Raw genomic sequence first — 16,189 nt, 5'->3', positions numbered from 1 at the left:
AAACTAGAAGCGAATGCGACTACATAGATATAATAAATACTGAAAGTAAACAAATTACCGATAAATTAAAAATTAGCGATAAAGTTGGCAAATTGAAACCTAGAGAGTCATACATTCTGCTTAAAGGCCATAAATGGGACATTAATAATAATCTCAGCACCCGTTTGATAAACCCAACTAAACCAGAAATAGGTAGAATAGCAAAAAAATACTTTCTAGAATAAACAAACAAATCAAACAAGACCTAGAATTAAAACAGTGGGCAAATACTGCCGAAGCAATCACCTGGTTTAAAAATATAGAAAACAAAGATAAATGTACGTTTATACAGTTCGATAACATAAACTTCTATCCCTCGATATTCGAAGAACTGTTTAACATTGCCCTAGAATTTGCCGAGGCATACACTGATATATCCTCGTAAGAAATCAACATCATTAAAAAATGTAGAAAATCAGTTCTAATAAATAACAATAACCAATGGATAAAAACTAAAATGACAAATTCGTTTGATTTGGCGATGGGTGCCAAGGATTCTGCAGAGTCATCAGATCTTGTGGGATTATTCATTTTATATACCCTCACAAGCATATTTGATACTACGGATATCGGCATATATAGAGATGACGGACTAGCTATAATAACAGACTCCAACAAAGTCAAGGGAGATAACTTTAAGAAAATCATACACAAGGAAATGAAAAAATTAGGCCTAAAAGCAGACGCATCAGCTAACATAAAAATAACAAACTTCCTGGACGTCACGTTAAATTTAGATAAAAACACATATTAACCCTTCTTAAAGATAAGCTACTCCAATATAAGTCCAATCACCCACCATCAATTATAAAACAGATTCCTAACTCGATCGTAAGTAGACTCAGCAATAACTCAAGCGATGAAAATGCATTTAACAGGTCAACTAATATCTATGAAACAGCTCTAAAAAAATAGTGGATACAAAAATATCGATATCAAATATAAGCAACAAAACACCAATAACTATAATAAAATTAAACATAGAAGAAAAAGAAGTATAATTTGGTATACAGCCCCATACAATCAAATGTTAAAAACAAAACTTGGCAAGAAATTTCTAGATCTTATTGAAAAACACTTTCCCGCAACCAACCCCTTACACAAAATTTTACATAAAAAATACCTTAAAGTTATCCTACAGCTGCTGCGAAAATTTAGAGATGATAATTAAAGTACATAATAACAAAATATTAAATAAAAAAATGTAAACAATTACAAAATAAACAATAAAAAGTAGACACCATGACAAAAATAAAAATAACACTAGCAGATATAACAATAATAATAATAATAATAATAATAATAATAATAATAATAATAATAATAATAAACCAACCCCGGACAACGACAACCATACTAGAAATATAAATAAAAATGCTAATAACAAACAAGATAAATGCAACTGTAGACACCGCACACTTTGCCCACTTCAAAATAAATGTCTAACCAAAAGCGTAGTTTACCAGGCCACAATATTTGCGAAATAAACCCTGAATAACAAGAAATATTAGGTAGGTATAACTTCCGTAGATTTAAAAACTCGATATTATGACCACAAAAGTACATTCAATAATAAAAAAACACCGCATGAAACCAACGCTAGCAAATAAATACTGGGAACTCAAGGAAAGCGGCCATTCGCCGGTAGTCGAATGGCAAATAATAAGACAAGCTACCACATGTAGAGACGTAGACGACCCATGTAGATTATGTCTTCATGAAAAATTTGCTATCCTTTACTTTAAAGAACCCCAACATCTATTAAACTGTAGAAGAGAAATAGCGAACAACTGTGTTCACAAGATAAAATTTACTCTAGAATAGCGATACAAAATAATTTTAAAACTAACAAAAACAATAGAAAATGAACAAATAAATAAATTAAATAAACATGAATATACATAAACTATCACACATATATGTATGTATATATATGTATATATATGTGTGTATATATATATGTACATATATATATATATGTACATATATATATGTACATATATATATAAGTACATACATATATATATGTACATATATATATAAACTAACATAATAAAAAAAACAAAAAACCCTGACCTAGATTTAAAACAGGTCAAGAAACTAGATATCCAGGCTAAATAGAGCAACCATAACGCAACAGGTCAACCAGAGGTCAAATAGGCCTTTGTCCGGGAAGTGCATGTTCATTGGCTGATAGAAAGGGCGCGGTGGATACTAGAAAGCTGATTGGCTAACAAAAATATCAATAGAAGGTGCGTATATAAAAACGATAGACAACAACAAAAATCGCGCATAAGTCTGAAGAGACCTAGAGTGGATGAAACGCGGAATATTCAGTGTAGCTTAATCGCCATATATCTTATAACTTTTTATATATATACACTTGTGCCCGATATTATTCATACCCCCCCTTGAAAATTGAGTTTATTAGGTGTAACTTTGTAAGAATTTATTGTTTACGTCCATATTGATACATATTCTTAATAAACCCCTTCTGATCATTTTCGTCATTTTAAAATCTCGGGATACTTGTAATAAAAGAAATATACAGCTATTTATAAAATCTGCAATGTTCAAAAATAATCATACCCCCTTATTTTTTCAGTATTAATCGAGTTTCTGACTGTTTGTTTCCTGTTTTATTCTTATTTTGAATGCTTTTATACAACCTTTGATTAATTTCATTTCGTTTTTTGCATTTTTCAGAAATTAAAAAGATATCAACTGAAAACCAATAAAAGAATAAAAATTATTAGAATGGGGAAGAAAAAAGAGCTTAGTAATGATCTTAGGACTAAAATTGTGAATTCACATAAGGATGGTTTAGGTTACAAGTCAATTTCCAAGAAATTTGAGGTCCCTACAGCAACAGTACAGAGCATCATCAAAAAATTCCAGAGCCACCACACAACAAACAACTTGATTGGTAGAGGAAGGAAAAGGAAACTGTCTGCTAGAGCCACCAGGAATATTGTAAGAAGTGTTAATGCAAATCCAACCACCACTACTAAGGACATTTTAGAAAATCTGGAGTCTTCTGGCATAAAAATATCAAGGCAAACATTGCAAAGGACTCTGCATGAAAATGGTCTGAAAGGAAGAAGATGAAGAAGGACTCCATTGCACACCGGAAAACACCTTGCAGCACGTCTAAGGTTTGCTCGGACCCATGTGAATTCTCCAGAGTCCGTTTTCTCAAGTATTTTGTGGACTGACAAAACAAAAATTGAATTGTTTGGCCATATGGATGCTTCTTACGTTTGGAGGAAGAAACGAGAAGCTTACAGCCCAAAGAACACCATACCCACGGTGAAACATGGTGGTGGTAGCCTAATGTTTTGGAGCTCCTTTTCGGCTAGTGGTCCAGGTAGTTTGGTCAAGATAGATGGAACCATGAAGAAGGAGCAATATTTGGAGATACTCCAGAAAAACATTAGACAGGATGCGGAGAAGCTCCATTTAGGACCAAACTGGGTCCTTCAACAGGATAATGATCCAAAACATACTGCCAAAATAGTCAAGAAATGGTTTGAGGATAATCAAATTAATGTTTTGAAATGGCCTAGCCAGAGTCCCGACCTGAACCCTATCGAAAACCTCTGGCACATATTGAAAACTGAGGTTAAAAAGCGGAAACCTAGAAATTTGAGGGATTTGGAGAACTACTGCATTGAAGAATGGTCAAAAATCAGTGTTGATGCTTGTAAAAACCTTGTTGATAAATATACAAACGGTTATAGGCAGTTATTAAGAATAAAAGGCATGCTATTGACTATTAGTAAGAGAGGTATGAATAATTTTGAACTAGTGCCATTATTGTTTTTCTTTGTATAATGTTTCAACCTTGCATAATTTATTTATTTGTTGAGTTTAAATTAAATGCTTATGCTTGATTTATTGTTTGAAATCCCTTTAATATTGTCTACCTTCTGGTTTGAGCAATATTCTTATAGAAATCTCAAAGATCCGAGGGGTATGAATAATATCGGGCACAAGTGTATATATATATATATATATATATATATATATATATATATATATATATATATATATATATATATATATATATATATATATATCAAAGGTTACTTTAAGTCGTTTGGAAGCAGCGGAGATATGGTTTATAAGGAGTATGCAAAGAGTCTCATGGACAGAAAAAAATGTGTAAGATTCTTCTAAATATCATCCACGTCAAACAGTCGGGATGATAAAATGTTTGACGTTAGGAAAAACTGTCAGCAAGAAAAAAGCAGGGGAAGATAGAACAAAAATGATCTTAACAAGATCACGTGATGCACAACCATTAGAAGGACCGAATGCAAAAGGGACTAGGACGTCATGATCATCGATATCTGCAAAAACACACCTGATACATTAAGATTCGAACTGATATCTCAAATGAAATCAGTTTTGACGCACCTATACACATTTAGGCACCTCTCTGCGCGTGTCAAGTCATGTTAAAGCACCTCAGGACACAAGAATAACTGGAATGTGTTTTTAAATTAAAATTTTTAATTATCACCCCATGTCAGTCGTTTGTAGTTTTTTTTAGTAATTATTTTATATAATATTTTTGTTTTGTTATTTTCGGGGATGCGTTTCTTCGATTTAATTAAAATCATCGCGTTGTTATCTCTATTCGCTTGAATTTTAATTCTCGCCATTTTCAGACTTCTTTTTCTTTTAGTTTCGGTATTCGTTAATTGACAATTCTCCCTTGCTGAGCGTAGATCAACTGGTCGATGGCGGAAAAGGTCTCCGTATAAAAAAGGTGAATTGTTCGACGGTATAACAAGAAAACAGAAATCGTAATTTATTCATGTTTTTAATATGATAATAAAAAAAAACAAAAACAACGGATTTTTTCTTAAAACATATTCTTGAGAATCCTATTTCAAACATGACGACTAAGTCTGCTCTAAAGATGCATGGGCGCATTTAAATGCTATTTCAAAATTAATCATGAAATACTAATATCTTAAAAATACTACTAAGACTAAGCTTCTTCCCTTTAACAAAAATTTTTCTAAATCACTGATTACTATAACCAATGAGATTTCACCTGAGAATTCATCGTTCAAACTTCCTGCTCGTTACCATAGATACCAACCACGGACGGATTGACTACGCCCCCTTCCATTTTCGCTTTCTCCTTAGTAAATTTCTAATTTCCTCTCAACAATGAAAGCAGCTGTCAGACCTAATTAAAATGACTAAAGCCATCTACCGTTGAGTCTAATAGCTGCTGATGAAACCACCACCCCTCTCTTCTAATGACCCTAACGTATGTTTTCAAACGTCCACAAGCGAACTTTTTAATTAAAATAATGTCTTCCTAATTTTTCTTTTTTTATAAAAACTGGCCTCAATGAAGACCCGACGCTTTGATTGCCTGATGATGTCTTTTTAGATTGAAACGACATATTTATTCTCGCAACTAATGCCAATTTGTTTTAACTAAACTAAATAAAATAATATCTTGCTACTTTTATTGAGCACTATCAATGGTTTTTACTTTCGGATATTTTTAACCTGGAATATATATTAGTGTTGGGACGATTAATCGGAATCAGAATTAGGAATCGGAAAAATCGAAACTTTTGGGGTATCGGAATCGGAAAATCGAAACTTTTGGGGTATCGGAGTCGGAAAATTGGAGCATAATTACTGATTCAAAAACGATTCTTGGTGAAATAAAATGAACACAAAATTATTTATTAGAAGTTGTTCTATTTACAACATGAGGGTAAGTACCACAGTATGAGTTATAAATCCCACTCCTAGATTTAACATGATCCTCGGTCTAATTTATTGCTTTTATCAGTACATTACTGCAAACAACCATTTATACCTTTTAGCCTATATTTGTTAAACGTTTCTAGCAATTCCAAAGACTTAAAATGCTCTGGACAAGATTTTTCATTTTCGTTGACGCCGTCGGGACACTATCTTTGTCTGCCATCGCCTTCTGTGAAATAATTAATGTGCATGGTACTTCTTGACTTTGGACACAAGTGAAAAATATAGATAAACATCTTTCGAAGTTTTCCAATTAAAAAGGAAAACTATATCTACATTTAAACTTAGATTTAGAGATTGAGCGAAAATGTTATCTTCTACCAGTATTTTGTTTCGATTTTTGAACGATTTGACGAGATAAAATCGATTAGAATGAGTCAGAAATGATAATCATTTTATGTTAAAATTATGTGCGAAACCGATTTCCCTCTCGAAATTCTAAAATAATTGTTTTTTTTCTTTCCACTACGTAATCATCTAAAAAAAAAGTAGAATCTCATTTTGGGGGAGTGATTTAGCTAAACGTGTTAATATATTATTATTATTATTATTATTATTATTATTATTATTATTATTATTATTATTACTATTTTACAATTATTATTATTATTATTATTATTATTATTATTATTATTCTTTGAGGGACTGTAAAGTCATTAAAATTTTCTTTTAAAGAATCAAATCTTTAATTAAATGTAAACAAATTTTAAAAGAGTCGGAATCGATACTTGTATATTTATATATACACACACATATATATATATATTATAATATATATTATATGTATATATATATTATATTTATATATATATATACTTTATATTTATATATATATTATATTTATATATATATATATATTATAAAATATATATTTATTATAATATATATATATATATACACTTGTGTCCGATATTATTCATACCCCTCGGATCTTTGAGATTTCTATAAGAATATTGCTCAAACCAGAAGGTAGACAATATTAAAGGGATTTCAAACAATAAATCAAGCATAAGCATTTAATTTAAACTCAACAAATAAATAAATTATGCAAGTTTGAAACATTATACAAAGAAAAACAATAATGGCACTAGTTCAAAATTATTCATACCTCTCTTACTAATAGTCAATAGCATGCCCTTTATTCTTAATAACTGCCTGTAACCGTTTTGGATATTTATCAACAAGGTTTTTTCAAGCATCAACACTGATTTTTGACCATTCTTCAATGCAGTAGTTCTCCAAATCCCTCAAATTTCTAGGTTTCCGCTTTTTAACCTCAGTTTTCAATATGTGCCAGAGGTTTTCGATAGGGTTCAGGTCGGGACTCTGGCTAGGCCATTCCAAAACATTAATTTGATTATCCTCAAACCATTTCTTGACTATTTTGGCAGTATGTTTTGGATCATTATCCTGTTGAAGGACCCAGTTTGGTCCTAAATGGAGCTTCTCCGCATCCTGTCTAATGTTTTTCTGGAGTATCTCCAAATATTGCTCCTTCTTCATGGTTCCATCTATCTTGACCAAACTACCTGGACCACTAGCCGAAAAGGAGCCCCAAAACATTAGGCTACCACCACCATGTTTCACCGTGGGTATGGTGTTCTTTGGGTTGTAAGCTTCTCCTTTCTTCCTCCAAACGTAAGAAGCATCCATATGGCCAAACAATTCAATTTTTGTTTCGTCAGTCCACAAAATACTTGAGAAAACGGACTCTGGAGAATTCACATGGGTCCTAGCAAACTTTAGACGTGCTGCAAGGTGTTTTCCGGTGTGCAATGGAGTCCTTCTTGGTCTTCTTCCTTTCAGACCATTTTCATGCAGAGTCCTTTCCAATGTTTGCCTTGATATTTTTATGCCAGAAGACTCCAGATTTTCTAAATTGTCCTTAGTAATGGTGGTTGGATTTGCATTAACACTTCTTACAATATTCCTGGTGGCTCTAGCAGACAGTTTCCTTTTCCTTCCTCTACCAATCAAGTTGTTTGTTGTGTGGTGGCTCTGGAATTTTTTGATGATGCTCTGTACTGTTGCTGTAGGGACCTCAAATTTCTTGGAAATTGACTTGTAACCTAAACCATCCTTATGTGAATTCACAATTTTAGTCCTAAGATCATTACTAAGCTCTTTTTTCTTCCCCATTCTAATAATTTTTATTCTTTTATTGGTTTTCAGTTGATATCTTTTTAATTTCTGAAAAATGCAAAAAACGAAATGAAATTAATCAAAGGTTGTATAAAAGCATTCAAAATAAGAATCAAACAGGAAACAAACAGTCAGAAACTCGATTAATACTGAAAAAATAAGGGGGTATGATTATTTTTGAACATTGCAGATTTTATAAATAGCTGTATATTTCTTTTATTACAAGTATCCCGAGATTTTAAAATGACGAAAATGATCAGAAGGAGTTTATTAAGAATATGTATCAATATGGACGTAAACAATAAATTCTTACAAAGTTACACCTAATAAACTCAATTTTCAAGGGGGGGTATGAATAATATCGGGCACAAGTGTATATATTATAAAATATATATATTAATTTTAGGACAATTATCGGTAAGGGAATCAGAAAAATCGGAACATTTTGGGGCATCGGAATCGGTATCAGAATCTGTCAAAATTGGGGCCTAATTTCCAGTTCCAAAGCAATTATTTTGATAATAAAAAAAATGAAACAAACAAATTAATTTAATTATTAGACGCTGTTAATTTACTACATAAAATTAAGTGCCACGGAATGGGTTATAAATCCCACTTTTAGGTTTTACATTGACTATAAAAGTCTAATTCATTTCTTTTATTGGTACATTACTGAAAACATCCCTTTGAAAACTTTTCGTTAAACGTTTCAGGGTTTTCACATTTAATTAAAAGATTTCAAATGCTCTGGATAAGGGGTTTTTCAATTTCGTTGGCGCCGTTTGGATACTGTCATTGTTTGTCATAGGCTCCTTTTGAAATAACAAATAAATAATTAATGTTTATAGACACAAGTGAAAGATATAGGTAAACATTTCAAGATGAGTTTGTCAATGTCTTGGATAAAATACATAAAGGGAAAACTTTAGAAGTTTTCCGAATTAAAACGGAAATATCTACATTTAAACTAAGATACTCGCCTCGCAAAGAAGAATGAGATTACTGTAATTACCAAAATAGAGATTAAAAACAAATATGCAACAAATAAATGTTACCGAAACAATACTCTTCTACCTACCTGGGTAAATTTATTTGTGTTTAAACTTATTTTAAAGCATGCTTTTAGCTTGAAATGAACTTTCTGTTAACTGTGAGTTAAAATTAAAAATATGGCTGTCCATAAGCCTTTCACGAAGAACTCTTGATAATAGCTCAAAATCAAAAATTAAACAAACGCTGGTAGAAACATCTCAAATGTCAACAATCGATCGAAAAAGTTATGTTCTATCAATATTTTGTTTCGATTTTTGAGCGAATAAACAAGATTAAAAAATTAAAATGGGTCAAAAATGATTATCATTTTACGTTAAACTTATGTGCGAAACTGCTTTCTTATTGAAAATTTTAAAATAATCGTTTATTTTTCCTTCCACCACGTAATCACCTAAAAAACCCAACCTAGTATAATCTTATTTTGAGGAAGCGATTTGTGGTGTTTTATGTTGTCTGAGTGACAACAAGTCTCCCCAGATTTCCAATACTCTCCACATTTTTCGATAACCTTTGCAGATGAATTTGCGTTATCGCAACAACCACGTACCATTAATTTTTCATTGGCAGAGATCATTGGTTTTCACTAGAATTTCGGTTGCAATAAACCCCCCACGGTCCCAGTCCTCTTTGCACTCAATCAGTGGATGTCTGGCTAGTGCTTTCACTCATCGATCTTTCCATATTCCTTGACCATCCTCACTTATTTGGTGCGGCGCTAGTTTATCTTATTTTCTTTTTACAGTAACGCAACACAATCTAATAACTGACTAATATTTATAATTGCGAGAAAATAAACATCAATATTTCTTCATAGAGAAAAGGTAGAGAATAGTTAACACATACCCATCACAATATAAAGAATATTTTTCTAGAGAGTAACGTTATGTAGAAACTCATTTTTGACATGAGACGAGCTTTGTTAACTATTCTGTTTCTAAAATGTTTTCTTAATTTACATACCAATCGTCGATTACTTTTAATCATTTATAAAAATTTCAAATGGCATTAACGAAGGCCAAATGCATTTTTAAAATTAATCACAAGGGAAAAATATTTTGAAAGATCTACTCTTGTAATATATGCTCCCTCCAAGTGTATTACGTTTTGAAAAAATATATGGAGACAGTACACTAGGGGATGGAAGATCAAGTCGTTTGAACATTTTTAAAAGGCATCAGATCTTTAATTAAATCATAAATTTTAAAAGGATCGTACTCGGAATCTGTAATTATATCGGAATCATGAATCGGTAATTGTATCGGAATCAGGGAAAATTTTGCAATCGTCCATCACTAATATATATATATATATATATATATATATATATATATATATATATATATATATATATTCAGTAATGTGATTGATAATTTAAAATTCAAATAAGAATTAAATTAAAAATCCGTTTCACAAGAAGGGACAACAACAAAATCAATAATTTGTACGATCGTTTCGGAAAAAAATGCTTTTATTGTGGTAGACATTAAGCCACGGACAATAATTTTTACATATAGTATTTTTAACAAAGTTTCCTAATCAGCAAAGTATTGGGAAGGGTTTTTAATATATGTAAAAGACACCATAAATAAAGTTAGCATTAAAAGTATAGGCAGATGTATCTTTTAATTCTTCGCCTTTTGAAATCAGCAATTAAGATCAAAGCATTCATATGGATGTTTATTGTAGCTTTTCCAACTTACTTTGCTGATGAGGAAACTTTGTTTGTTAAAAATACTATATGCAAAAATTATTGTCCGTGGTTTAATGTCTACCACAATAGAAACATTGTTTTCCGAAACGATTGTACAAATTATTGATTTTGTTGTTGTTCCTTCTTGTGAAAAGAATTTATAATTTAATTCTAATTTGAATTTTAAATTATCAATCACATTACTGAATATTAAATTAGCTCTAGGATATTTACCTATCGAGCTTATTATATATCTAAATTACAACGAGCACTTTTTCTTTCCCTTTTTTTTTACATGGAGTTCACCACTTATCAAGGCCCAATGGCCACTCAGGGATAAGGGTTAGTGTGTGTACAGTAATCAAAGAGATAGTGTAGCAATAGTATTAGAGAATTGGTAAGGTGTCATTACTTAGGGGGGCAGTTCAGTTTAGGGGGGTTGAAGTCGGGAGGGAAACAGGCAAGCGGAACAGAGTTCCACAGGCGTGCAGTTCTAAGAAAGAAGCTTTGTTCATGGTATCTACGTTTTAATTTAGGCACAGATAGAGGGTGGGGAAAATTATTGACGGTGGTTTTAGCTAATCGGGTGTTTTTTGAGAAAGATTGGTGAGGGGGGACCAGAGATTGGAGCTCAGACGAGCACCTGCCATGGAAATAACGATAGAACAATGACAGGCTCGCTACGTCTCTTCTATGGGAGAGAGGTTGCAGGGTAGAGAAAAGGGCATCCCCCACCAAGCCACGGAGTCTATTTTGTACTCCGTCAAGGCAGGATAGGCTGTTTTTTGCAGCCCCCGCCCAGATGTGGCAGCAGTACTCCATCTTTGGACGTACTTGGCTCTTATATAGATAGAGAATTGCATCATTAGTGAGATATCTTCTGGAGCGGTAGAAAGATCCCACTATTTTTCCAGCGACCTTGGCCACAGACTTGATGTATGTATTCCATTTAAGATCAGGTGTAAAGGTCAAACCGAGGAGCGTATCAAATCCTGGGGCTTCCCTTAGACGAGAGCCATTCATTTCAATTGATGCCAGATGGGGATCAGAGCGTTTATGATATAGAGATAGGAGCTTGGTTTTAGATGCATTAAAGGTAACCAGCCACCTCTTTCCCCACTGTACCACGCGCTCAAGATCAGAGGAGAGAGAATCAAAGAGAACATCATCATTTACGGCCTTTGAAGTGTTGTTATAGATGGTCGTGTCATCAGCATAGATGTCAACGAAAGATTTTAGTATGTGTTTTGGGAGATCATTTATGTAGATCAGGAAGAGAGTTGGGCCCAGTATGGACCCCTGACGGACTCCAGCATTAATACTGTGAGCCTCTGATTTCTGCCCATCAACAACTACTCTTATGAGCCTATCTGAGAGAAATGACTTAATGATAGAGAAAACATTTCTAGTTATACCGTAGCTGGAAATCTTGTGTAGTAGGCCTTTATGCCAAACCTTATCGAAGGCCTTTGATATGTCGAGAGCAATTGCCCTAGAAATGAAGCCTTTGTCGAGAGATTCACTAATCCTATGAGATATTACCGTTAGCACATCTGCTGTAGATCTAGCAGAGCGGAAACCGTATTGCGTGTCGCTAAGAAGGTTATTTCTGCTGAGGTGGTTGACTACTTCTCTATTTATTGTGGATTCCAGCAACTTACTCATGACACACGGGAGATTTATTGGTCTGTACTGAGAGGGGGATGACTTATCACCTGAATTCTTAAATACAGGGCATACTGATTAGGTTTTGCAGGGTGTTGGCAACGCTTAAACAGTTTTGAAAGCATGGGGGCAAGTTCTGGTTATAATATTTTTTTAGCACTATAATTGGAATACCGTCGGGACCAGTTGCTTTACTGGAGTCAAGGTTCTTGATTAGCTACATTCCCTGTATTTTAATTAAATTAGTAATTTTACTATTACATTAAAATACACTCTGCTCTTTAGACTATTGTTCTAATCTCCTTTATATATATATATATATATATATATATATATATATATATATATATATATATATATATATATATATAATATTGATATGAAAAGGAAGCGGAAGACCGGAGGCTCGACGTTTCGCCCGTATTATGCGGGCTTTTTCAAGAGGTGTGGTCACTGAAAAAGCCCGCACAATACGGGCGAAACGTGGAGCCTCTGGTCTTCTGCTTCCTTTTCACATCATAACGTCGGATTGTATCCATTTTAAAATTTATGTATAATATTGTAATTATACGACGGAAAAGAACAAAACGTTGGATTTAAAATAAGATGCGGCGTCTCGTTTCAACTTACCTGTAATTTGAGCTTGCCAGATACCATCCACTACACCCCAGCCGCCCATGTAAGCAAAGACGACGGTCATGCCCGCCTCATCCGGTCGCCATAGTAACGTTAGCGACAGCAGACCCCCGGAAACCATAAAACCTGTAATATAAAAAAATATATAATGTAATTAGTTTTAATATGGCGACATTTCATTTTGAAATTCAAGCTAATAATATTTTCATGTTTTTATTGCACATGATTTCTTTCTTGATCGTTTCGGTCTGGAGTCGTTTTCATTAAAATTGTAATATGAAGACAATGCAATGATTACCTTTCTTAATTTTTAAGATGAGAATTGGTTATTCGTATTATTTGGATTCATCAGCTACTGTTCTCATCTTGAGTGCTATTTTCAGCACATTTCGTAATTTCCGACCTTTTTCAGTTGCATCTTGTCGAACTCGGGAATGTTTATGTTAAAATTTGGATGGAATTTCGAATGGAACTCTTTATTTACTTCAAGGATTAGCATACTCTCGTTCCGTCAGCAATGACTGAATAGAGGCCTAATAATGTGAACTGTACCCGTCCGACTAAACAGTTCACGATCTAAAAAATCTAACAACAAATTATTTTTCCTAGGTGTGCTGATAGCCCGCACTGCTCAGAGGTTTATGTTTTCTGTATACTGAAAGAAAACATTTACTGGACAGTACCTAAACTTCAGCTCCCACCATCCATATAATATACAGGAATCGTCCGTTGTCTACAACAACGAGCAAAAGCAATATCTAGTAACAGCAATGCATATCACGAGGAGATGGACAGTTTAAAAGAAACCCTCCACCCAAATAACTATCCAGAGAACATGACATTAGCTCCAAAATATCTGGACCAAACACAAAAGGACATTATTCAGAAACTCGCCACAGTTTATATATCATACAAGAGCTTGTCTGAAAATTTTCAAAGAATATGTAATCCATATGTCACCTGTACAGTATTCAGAAGCAATTTAATTCTCCGGAAACAGCTTGGGCGAGTCAAGCCCCTCTACAGAAAAATCATGACTAAGAAGTGTGTATATGAAATCCCATGTAAATGTGAAAAAAAAAACATGTCGTTCACTAAAACTACGGTTAGAAGAAAATCGAAAAACCGCAATAATAATAATAATAATAATAATAATAATAATAATAATAATAATAATAGAGATTAAAACATGGAGTATAGCTGACCATATCTAAAGGGAAAAGGAAATCATCTACTATTATGGGACGAATTAAAAATTATAGACAGAAGAACGGCGGAAGGTAAGAGGACTCAAAGAAGCAGCACATATCCTACTAAGTAGACCTAGCATAGAATTTAATACGGTATGGGAACCGTTAATTATAAATAATAGATAATATATATAGTAATAATTTTTAAAAAATTTTATTTCGGACTATTAGTCTCATCTTTACTAGTTGTTGTTTTTGGATCTTTTTATTGGTTCACAACGTTTCGGCCAACTTCCTCTGGCCTTCGTCAGGTGGTAACCGCAACGGATAGGAACTTCGAATCTCCTAACTGTATTCTCAGCCATCACTGCCATCCGTAGTTGTTGTCTCACCACATTTTGACCAATTAACCTCTGGCACGCTTTGGGTGTGATTGAAACCGCTATCTTCAGACAATGCTCACCTGGAACCGTAGAGATTCAACGTCTCTATCAACTGCGCCACGGGCCCCGAAGGGCGATCAAGTTTGGATTCTTTGATCTTATAAATCCACGTTTATTTATTATCTGATCTTCCATAGTGGGGTCCGTACCGATTGGTATATATATATTATTCCTTAATTGGAATTCACTTTTTGAAGATCCAAAAACAACAACTAATAAAGATGAGACTAATAGTCCGAAATAAAAAAAAAATTAATATATAATGCTCATCTCAAAAAATGAATTCTAATTAAGGAATAATATATATATATATATATATATATATATATATATATAGTAATAAGTAAACAATATTATCTCTCTCTCTCTCTATATATATATATATATATTAATATATATATATATATATATATATATATATATATATATATATATATATATATATGTAAATAAATAAGTATATATATATAAATAAATAAATATATATATAATCAAATAAATAAATATATGTATAATTATTTTTTACTATAATAATTAAATACCTACAGACACTAGTGTTTCATCCTTTCGGGATTCTTCAGTGCAGGGTGTCACGATTAACACTAGCCGAACGATTCGAACCCCGCACCACGAGACATCTCTTGCTCGATTAGCGGAGACCGTATCACTTCGGCTACCATTAACCGCGTGAAATAGCGTTGAATTTTAAACATTTTAAATGTTCATTACGTCAATCAGAGAGTGATCCTATCGTTATACGATGATCTATGCATAATAGCTAAATTAACCGACTTTAATTCAACTAAAAGCGCTCAACGATAAGAAATGAATTTCTTAAAGGGGCTGTCATAACTATTTTTTACTATAATAATTAAATACCTACAGATACTAGTGTTTCATCCTTTCGGGATTCTTCAGTGCAGGGTGTCATGATTAACACTAGCCGAACGATTCGAACCCCGCACCACGAGACATCTCTGGCTCGATTAGCGGAGACCGTATAGTATATGATAAGTGGTGACCACCGTGTAAAAAAAAATGTTTACTTATCAAGCCCCGGAAGCCACTCAGAGATAAGGGTTATTGCAAGTACAGTACGTTAGTGTGGAGATTTGATGAAGTGTTTACTTAAGTGGGCGGTTCATTAGGAATATGTTAACGTTGGACTTGAAGACATCCAAGTTGTAGTCAGGTGGGAAGCAGGCAGACGGAACAGAGTTCCACAGGCATGCAGTTCTAAGAAAGAAGCTTTGTTCATGGAATCTACGTTTTGATTTAGGCACATATAAAGAGTGGGGGACATTTTTCACAGTGGATTCAGCTAGACGGGTGATTTTCGTGAAAGATTGGCGAGAGGGGACCAGTGATTGGAGTTCAGACGAGCACTTGCCATGGAAATAACGATAAAACAAGGATAGGCTCGCAACGTCTCTTCTGTGGGAGAGAGGTTGCAGGGTAGAGAAAAGGGCATCCCCCACTAAGCCACGAGAGCATTTATTAACCTTACAATTTAGCTCTGTTTATATCTA

General features: G+C 33.3%; 1 protein-coding gene and 1 long non-coding RNA gene across 4 annotated transcripts in view; one reads left to right on the top strand and one right to left on the bottom strand.

Moving 5' to 3' along the window:
- The window catches only part of LOC145285317 (protein unc-93 homolog A-like), a 719,754-nt gene that overhangs the window by 20,687 nt on the left and 682,878 nt on the right, over positions 1-16,189 (bottom strand). For both annotated transcript variants that reach the window (XM_080134117.1, XM_080134118.1), the window contains one exon: positions 13,022-13,153. In XM_080134117.1, the coding sequence (XP_079990243.1) occupies positions 13,022-13,153 (132 nt within the window). The remainder of the gene's footprint in view (positions 1-13,021; positions 13,154-16,189) is intronic.
- The window catches only part of LOC145285759 (uncharacterized), a 370,328-nt gene that overhangs the window by 194,702 nt on the left and 159,437 nt on the right, over positions 1-16,189 (top strand). The window lies entirely within an intron of this gene.

This window comes from Euprymna scolopes, chromosome 1 (assembly GCF_053919585.1).
Source record: "Euprymna scolopes isolate OS-2025 chromosome 1, ASM5391958v1, whole genome shotgun sequence".
Taxonomy (NCBI): Eukaryota; Metazoa; Mollusca; class Cephalopoda; order Sepiida; family Sepiolidae; genus Euprymna; species Euprymna scolopes.
Note: the sequence above shows the minus strand (reverse complement) of the source record. Positions and strands in the feature narration are given on the sequence as shown.